This window comes from Scomber scombrus, chromosome 22 (assembly GCF_963691925.1).
Source record: "Scomber scombrus chromosome 22, fScoSco1.1, whole genome shotgun sequence".
Taxonomy (NCBI): domain Eukaryota; kingdom Metazoa; phylum Chordata; class Actinopteri; order Scombriformes; family Scombridae; genus Scomber; species Scomber scombrus.
The window spans coordinates 4,279,154-4,288,339 of record NC_084991.1 but is presented as its reverse complement, the minus strand read 5'-3'; the positions used below and the strand labels follow the sequence as shown (position 1 = coordinate 4,288,339).

The 9,186-nt window shown below is 44.8% G+C and overlaps 1 protein-coding gene across 1 annotated transcript; it reads right to left on the bottom strand.

Moving 5' to 3' along the window:
* Positions 1-1,056: 1,056 nt before the first annotated feature.
* Positions 1,057-8,706, bottom strand: net1 (neuroepithelial cell transforming 1). Its single transcript, XM_062443647.1, has 9 exons — positions 8,384-8,706; positions 5,369-5,476; positions 5,068-5,232; positions 4,463-4,525; positions 4,066-4,239; positions 3,702-3,959; positions 3,421-3,591; positions 2,988-3,174; positions 1,057-2,879 (listed from the first exon to the last, which is right to left on the bottom strand). The coding sequence occupies exons 1-9, from the start codon at positions 8,474-8,476 to the stop codon at positions 2,428-2,430; spliced, it is 1,671 nt and encodes a 556-aa protein (XP_062299631.1). The 5' UTR covers positions 8,477-8,706; the 3' UTR covers positions 1,057-2,427.
* Positions 8,707-9,186: the final 480 nt, after the last annotated feature.

Below are 9,186 nucleotides of genomic sequence, written 5' to 3'. Positions count from 1 at the left end.
TGCAAGCAGCATCTGGGTTCTGCCAAGCAGACAAATTAAAAGGGAAGAAAATCTGCTTGGGTCCAACAAAGACTTCATATCACATTTAAACAGCTCGCATCGACAACTAAAACAAAGCCATCTTTCTTGCGATCGCTTTACTCGTCTTGCATCACCACCACTACACCCCCAGTATAAACTGAGCAGCCATTTCAATCTTAAATCCTTTAAACCCCCAATCTGTCTGTTTAGAAGTTTGAGAGATTCTTGTGGACCATTTGTCAGGTCTTCCAAATGGAAAGCACAGAGCTGAGAGGGAGAGAAAGAGAAAGAGAGAGGCGTCTCCTCCCATAAAGACTCAACAAATAATTTTCTCTCAAACAGACACCAGGCAGGGACGTCGCAGTTTGAAAAAGCAAATGACTAATTCCTGCACTGGAAATGTTTCTCTTGGCACCTACATGGAACTGACTGTTTAGTTAAGAGCCAAGCAATCATAAATCAGTTGCTATCTCCTTCTTCTGTCTTCATTTGGGGTAGTTTACAGTATATCAGGTGAATCACACAACAAAACATAAATGGAGATGTGCAAGCATTTCTGTCAATTTTAAAAGGCTGATTAAAGGAATAATCCATCATATTGTGAAATATGCTTATTTGCTTTCTTGCTGAGAGTTAAAAGATTGATGCCTCTCCCAGGTCTGCCCGTTAAACACAAAACTACTGCCAGGAGACTGAAAGCTTAGCTTGGACTGGAAAAAAGAGGAAACAGCTAGCCTAGCCTTCCAATGATAACAAAACTATGCCTACCTGCTTCTCTAAAGCTCACCAAATAACACATTATACCAGCCACTGCCAAGAAGTCACTGTGACACAGCTGCTGATTGTTGAGAAATAGCAAAAATGTTAAATAGTGAGCCTAGCTAACTTTATTTATGCTAAGTCTTTATGCTAAGCTATGCTACCAGTCTGCTGCAGCTTTATATTGAGCATACAGACATGAGTGGTATTGGTCTTCCTATCTAAAGTTACTGCTTCCAGTCATAGTAATGAAGAATTAAGACATGAAACCAAAAGTTCAGATGCAAATCTTACACAGATCTTTATTGTTCTTTTTATTACATACAGTTCAGGGCAAGCGAATTGCCCTTTTCTTTTCTCTTCTCTTTTTCCAACTTTCAACACAAGTCTTGACATACACATACATAAACTTTCTTTTTCTTCTTCACCCTTCCCCTACGTACTTTCTCCATATATTAACCTTCACTAGATTTTTACCATCTATCATCAATCTATGAGCAAGGTATCACATCAACTTCTACAGACAGTTGATGGAGTTAAACGTCTTGCATCAACCACTTCTTTTCAGTTCCAAAAACAACTTTATCCATCTTTTTTCTCATTTCTCTTCAGCTTTCAAACAACATTCTCTTGTTTCCATCGATCGGTCCTTTACATACTGTCCCGTCCATCAGGACAAGGTAAATACATCCTACTGCCTCTAGTGTTGCAAGCAGTGTCCACAACTAAAGCTCCATGCAAGATGCTACACTGAAAAGTGATGTTTCACTCTGAAGAGTCAGCTTTTTTTTCTTAAAAAAGAAAAAAAACCAACATGGCTCAGTTCAAAATTTCGTTTCAAAACAAAACTCATCATTGCTTTTATGACATGATTTTGACATCCAATGATTTAGTTATTACTCCACAGAGATGTCTTTGTTCTAACAGTAAGAGACTTCAATCTCAACTGTGATTGGATTTAACTTAATGCCTTTGACTGTAGTAAATGTAAAAAATATAAAAGTAGTGGCCGGGTCCTAACATCTGTCATTTAAGGAATGTATAAAAATAAGACATGTCTTCTGATTATTTTAAAAATCAGATTTTTTACAGAGAAATTTGTAGCTTTTGTGTAGCACATCTTTACTTTTTTGGGAATTCTTCTCCTTTCTTCCCTCCTATACATGCTCAAAATTCCAAATTACTTCACCTAAAAGCTAAAACAGTGCTGCTTTATGATACCTAAAAAAATACTACAATAAAATTTAGAATATAAAAATGTAAAACTTTCATTACCTCCCCTCTAAAATAATGCTTAAATATCAAATTAATAGTAAACAGGATTGGATGCACCACCTCGAATCTTTAAGAACACACATGACACAGGTTCATGTGTGAAATATGTGTTTGCTCTTCGCTATGTTTCCCTTTTTAGAGCCATTGAAGCCGTGCTCTTCTCTCCAGAATACTGTCTCTCTGTGGATGCACTTGGATGGAGGGGTAAGGTAAATAGCTGCCGAAGTGGACAGTAACACAGAACACTGTTGTAATAATACACACACACGCAGACACACATAAATACAAGTCCCACGCTTCGCCGCGTTGTTGTTTTTATGTACAAAACCCAACATGTCCGCTCAGGAGTCCATTTTCTCCTTTTATCACAGTTCACACCATAGTCTCTTTTCTCTTCCCTAAAGAACACAGAGACTTTTTGTCCTTTTTGGTTTTGTGTGTTGTGGGAGAGGAGACTGGCGATGACGACGATGACGATGTCGTCGACAAAGATGGGGAGCGGGAAGAAGAAGGGGACGACGTTGTGGGGCTGGAGCTGGTGCTGCTGCACGGCGAGCTGGGGGCAGACTGAGATGTCAGCTGCGGGAAGTTCTCGTCCGTTTCCTCCATGTGGACGATGGCGGATGCGGAGGATGGGCGGCGTTTCGAGCGGGTGTCTGCCGTAGGCGGGCTGGGCGTGGCGGGCTCGCTGAGGGGCCGGTGGACGGAGATGGCGCTACGGAGGCAGTTGAGCCACTGCTGCTTGTGGAAGACGTCGTTAACCTGCAGCGTGTGGGACTGCGCCTGGCTCGGGTCTTGGGAACGCACACGGAAAATGTTCTTGGCTGTAGAAGGAAATGGAAAAAAAAGAATTAGCCATTTGATACACTTGATATAAACTAAATGCCTGTTTTAACTGTCGGAAATGTTTTGACGTTGGACACAAGCCGTACCTTTGTCTGCGTTGCTGAAGGCGCCTCTGAAGGAGCCGCCCATTCTGACGTCTCCATCCTGCAGGTCCTCCAAAACCAGATCCTCCACAGGGATCGGCTGCCGGTAAACCTGGAAACACTGGCGCTCGTTCCTTGTGACGGGGCGGGTCAGCACCAGCAGCTCGGTGAACAGGAACACATGCAGCTTCTGAGGAGACACAAAGAAACAAAAACTATTAAAAACCAGAGCACCGATGATATCTTCCATCCTCAACCAACTAAATTTTCTGGAAGGGTTGTTTGCTGTTATCTGAGGTCAGCCTGCTATAGTTAAATCATGAGTCGGGGGTGTTACAGCTGGATTGCCTTATATGGGGTGTGAGGCTTGTGTTGATTTGTGAAGAGGCAGCCAAAACAGTGACGTGTTGATGAGGTTAGTGTGTGTTCTGCTTACCGTGCCGCTCTTGTTGCGTAGCTCCCCGTGACACAGCAGGCTTTTGCACTGCTCGATATGAGGGTCTTTCTGCCTGTCGTCCAGATACTCCAGCTTGTCGATGTAGTACTGGCACTCAGACTCTCCCTTCTTCATGTTGATGTCTGACAGGACGCCCTGGATGATGGTGATCTGAATGCGCAAAGAATCGAGTTATTAATCAGCCAGCTTTTAAAAGTAACAGATATGAAGATAACACTGGTTCCTCTATTGAAATATGTTGCTATGCGTCCTCCACTTACCGCTTCTTCCAGGCTGGCAGCGTCCGGATGCTCTGGCGGAGTGTGTCTCAATATCTCTTTGAGCAACAGCGGGTATTTGACCAGACGGGAGCGTGGGATGTCCAAGAAGCTCCACAGGTCTAGCTTTCTGCTGAAGGGTGACTCCAGGCAGCGCTGCAGGAAGTCCTGCACCCGCCGGTCCTGTTTCTTCTGGTCCAGCAGTGCCTTGGCTGCCAGCTGGTTACTGCAGTACTCCTTGTAAGCATTAAGTCTGGGCAGCTGCAAGACAGGAGGGACACTTTGAATACTTCTGCTTTCCTTACTTGAAACTCAGAGTTTTAATAGAATCTCAAAGGAACTGTAGACTTGGTGAAAGGATGCTTACCCAGCTCACGACAATCTGACCGATCTGGCCCACAGTTCCATCTGGCCCTGTAGCTTTGGAGAGCTGGGCCAGCAGGTCCTCATGCAGAGGGATGTAGGCATCAAGGTTGCCGAAGATGTGAGTCAGCTCCTCCTCAGACATAATGGAGAGCTTCAGCATTGGGTCATGGTACGCCTGTGGACGGGAGAAGAGCCAAAACTGTCAAATAACAACCTCCCATTCGATTAAGAATATCTCAGTGAAGAGATTTAGAGGTATACAAGAAAGATACAAAAAAATATTTCTTTTCTTCTTTTTATAGTTGCTGGCTTGACTGTGTGGAAAGCCTGCCAGACTTTGATTTAATCTGTTTGCTTTATATGTACTCCCCCTGCCTTACTGGTTTAAAAGTACAAACCTTGCGTGCAAGCTGGAGGTCCTCAATCAGGTCTTGCTCTCCACGAGACAGCTCAAATATGGCCTGGAGGAGGAGGCACAGAAAGATATTTTTTTTAGCAAAACACATGAATCCGAATGGCATTACACTGTTACAATCCAATACCAATTACACTAGGTCTCTAACTGCACTGGTGCCAAGTTACTGAGGTCAACTTTGAAAACTCACTGGCTTCTGTCTCCCTGTCCTTCTTACTCTCAGTGTTTAAAACAGTACAAGGTTTATGGCTTCTGACAGTTGGCTAAGATATCTGACATACACAGGACAATTGGGGATGTAGGACAAGGGAGCACTAGTCTGTTGGCTTGTCAGGTATATGTGAGCTATCACAGACTAGAAAATGAGCCCTGGATGGGTTTTAGTATCATTTAGACTATTTGAAACAAATACTGCAGGGATATGTGAAACTAATCTCATAGACAGGTTGAAACCACTGCTGTCTGGATTCCTGACCTAAAGCACACTCATTTGTTTGCTACTACACTTTCTCCTGGGTGTCCTAACTGTGCTTGACCCTTTTCTCGCCATATTTACAGTATTTTCATGTCCCAAGTGTTGATTCTCACCTCTTGCCGCTTGATCTCTTTGGTGGAGAAGGTTCCTTTCTGGTGGACATCTAGTGTCTCTGACCACAGAGTGCTGTTCCTCCTTTTAGGCGGTGTTGGGGCTGCCGCCTTGTTGCAAGGCTTCTGGGGCACGCCCGGCGACCTTCCATCGCCCCGGAAGGAGGCCTGATAGGAAAGAGGAAGCCCCAGATGTCAGACATGTTGCAATCAGATGAGGTCAGTGTAACATGCAAAAGAGGAAAGACCGAGCTGGCCCTTCACACAAGGCGTTCCATTTTTTCTGGGATGTCACAGGGCTTACCTGGATGGTTTGGCCGAAGCGCCGGACGGCCCCATTCTTCACCGGAGAAATGAGGTTGGCTAGCGACGTCACCCTGCCGAGAGGACGGACACGCTTGTTGCTGGGTTCCTAAAGAAGAAAGATGGAAAAAAATGGAAGAAAAGATTAGTGTCATGTCACAGAAAGAAAAAAAGTCAGAAAACACAGAACGAAATGATAAGTAATGCCAACTGTGAGATTCCTGCAGAGACCTCAACAGTAAGTCCAGGCTCTCCCTTGTGACTTCCTTGTGATAGAACACATCAAGTCAGGTCATAAATCCTCATTATTGACTTCACTCCCCGCTTTGGGGCGAGGAAATAGGAGTAGCTGGAGCCGAGGTCGAGCTGTAGGCAGACATTGTGGCGGACCAGCAGACAGACAGAGATACTGCTGAGGCTCGGTGGGGATGAGGAGGAGGAAGCAGCTCTAGCAGCTGTTGGCTCCATCATGTGAAGAGTCTTGAGCCAGACCAGCCCACTGAGCACAAAGACCCTTTCTGGCTGCTGGTCTGGAGGAGAAAGGGGCCTGGAGGAATGCCAGGAATGCACGAGACCCTGCTCTCAGCTGTTCAACACCCCTCCCCACACACACACTCCGCTACTATCTGGCCAGCTACAACTCCACTCAAGAGTGTATCTGTCCCATCACTCAAACAGCGTGAGATAAATGCTTCCTGATTGCTGTGCTGCTCTTTAACTGCCTTTCCCAAAGAAACAAAACAGTATGGGACAGTGTGGCAGTGTGGTCAGACATTTCAGTAAAACAGACCACCATGGTGAGTCGGGGAAAGGAGCAGCAGTCGTAAAGAGACAGTGAATCCGTCCCCTCTTGAGTGTTTACACAGTGCAGCGTTGCAGGGGGTTCACAGCAGTGTTCATGGCTGCGAGTCCAGACAGGCTCTTCAACAGGCCTTGCGTGAGAGCAGCAATACACCTGGGCCAGGTGACCCCCCTCCTCACCCAGCCCTGAGGCTGGGAGAAAGGAGAGAACAGTTTGGCCTCGTGCCAACAACAACAGGCAGCAAGAATCAAAGAGCTGAAGATCTGAGGTAATGATTTCAGCCCACGGAGCCTCTTCAAAAACATGACAGGATGAGACAGTCACAGCCATAATTAGCATTTCCAAAGATTGCACTCCCCACAAAACATTTTTAAGAACTTCACACTAATGAGTGCTTGCTTGCTCAAATTGAGGACTGCACTGTTAAAAAGCTGCTTGTGTTTTCTCCTGACTCAGGCCAAATGGGATTTTGCCTTGGCTCAGCGAATCTGGGAAACAGAGCAGCCATTGAGGCTCCAGGCCCTGCGGACACAGCTGTGGAACAGATCGGTTCAGTCCTCTTGTGGGCCTTAGAGTTGCTGTGGATGTGGCCGAGTCATGTCTGCTGTGGTCAGGGTCTCAAACGTTGGACCAGAACAGCCAGACAGCCTTGGGAATTTAGCAAGCCCTCTAGTGGTGGGGTCAGCAAAGACACGCCACAGGTCAACTGCTTTTTTTCGATGCCAATCTGTGGGTGCTAGACTTGTCTGACTCTAATTTGTGACCTTTAACTCTCTGTAAACAATGAAAATAAAGTAAAAACACAGAAAGTCTGGGGAGGGAGGGTGGGGGGGGGGGTTCCCAAAGTCAATATTCGAAAAGCGTGTTGGCCATTATGCCCTTCCTGTCCTTTGGGGTCCGGCCCAAGAATAACAAAAGGCCACTAGTCCCACTCTTTGTGTATCAGCTGTAAAGTGAAACAGTGCAGACAGACGGGGAAAGTTGCTATTCCTGGCAGTTTGACCCTGGCTCACTTCAGGAAACCAGACTGATCCGGGGTTTGTGCTGCCGTTATGGATAACTATCAACTATAACCATCAGTGGAACAATGACCCACTGGAACACCTTCTCACATTTCCAATACACATATAGTACATGTACACTGCACTCCTAAAACTCCTAACCCAAGATTATAACCTTAAAAATGTCAAGAGGTTTTTTAGGGATCCCAAAAGGTCCCCTCTAGTGCTTTCTCTTTGATGTAACCACGAGTGTGCAGTCAGCCTTTACTCCAGATGTGTCCCTGCTATTACAGCACAGCTTGAGTTGATAGGAGCCGAGAACAGAACAGCAGGATTGCAAATGAAAGAGTTGAGGTCATCAGTAAGTCTGTGCATGGGCAAAAAAACTAAAAGAGGGTGTCTCACTTGTGAAAGTCTGAGAAAAGAGGGCTTGGTTCATGAATGGTCCTTTGACTTCTCCTTTACTAAAGTAGCTTACTGTCAATGAAACCACATCTTCCCGAAATCTGCTTCCGAAACAGAACCATGCGAGCCTCGAAAAGGGGAAGGAAGCAGCTGAACAGACAGCACACCTGGCTTTCAACACCCGTGTCCCTTTAATTGTGTTTTTGCAGCTAAAGGAATGCTCTCACGCTGCTGAGCTGGATTTACATCAAGGTAAACCTGATGTAACTTCAAAAGTCAGGAGGTCGAAAGCAAAGTATTTTCTAAATGGGACTGAAACTAAAAGAATACAAGGTTGTGAGAGTTTACCCCCTGCTGCTTCACTGTTTGAAGTACTTTGAGTATACTGACTGCTCCATATCCCACCGAGACTAAGCCGCCTGCTGGGATGCATATTTAAGAACAGATAGGGAATACACAACGCCGAAGGGGGTCTGTTTACCGTTTGCGACTACATAGGTGCAGTGTAATCCAATGATTAACTTTTCTAGGTTAGGCAGCATCTCAAGCATGACTTTGCCAGGTACAAAGTTCAAAGTCTGAAAGTCTGGGCAATTGAAAGAACACATATGTGAACACACACGAACACTGTGTGCCAAAGGTAGATAACAACCAGGGTTAGGCGCTGATTCACTCACAATCTGACGCATAACACAAAGATATGACTTTTGGTCAAACATTTACTGAAAGATGCAGGTAGCAGTTAAACAAACTAGAAATACCTCCCACAAACACTGTATTTTTTTTAATTTTTTTTTTTTTATCTTACCTCTGAGTCTTTGTTTGCTTGGTTCTGGCAGTCTATCACTTGCAGAGTCCGTTTGATAGGCACCAAGCTACCCAGTTCATCGTAAGCCACCATAGCTTTCAGTAAAAACACAATATCCTTTTTTTAATCCTGGCGAGTCAGCTCCAAGTAATCCACATCAGAGAAAAAAATTATAAGTCGATGAAAATCAAGAGTTGTGTGAGAGTTTTAAAAAACCCTCTAAATAAAATAAATACGCCTTCCCTCTTTTGTCTTCTTTTTCTTATTTCCCTAGAGGGACGGGGCTTTGTAAAAAAGCTCCCCTCACACACGCTCACACACACTTTCTGAACTTTGGTCTGAGGTGGACAGAGGGAGGGAAAGGCTTTATACCGGGGAGGACAGACAGGGGAGGAGCAAGTCTCTGCTCAGCTCTAGTGGCTGCAGATGAGGCGGGATCAGGTTTACTTAGAAGTGCCTGAAAGCAATGTTGATGCATCCACACTGAGTGAAAACAGTAGTGAGAATTTCTAAGATCATGAGTGACGTTCTCCGAGAATTGAAGTTTACACAAACAAATGTGATGCGGGCTAATGAAAGCTGCAACAAGGCTGAACCTTGTGGAACATAATGTGGGTTCTCTGATGATATCTGAGAGTGGAAAATACAATTCTGATAACACATTCTTCTATAAATATTATTAGTAAAGATCCCTCACATTTGGTTACTAAAGAGTTTGTACATGATGTATGATATGCTGCAGTTGAACTTTACTACCAAATGATTACTTGGTGACTATTTGATATGGTTATAATTAGGATCTG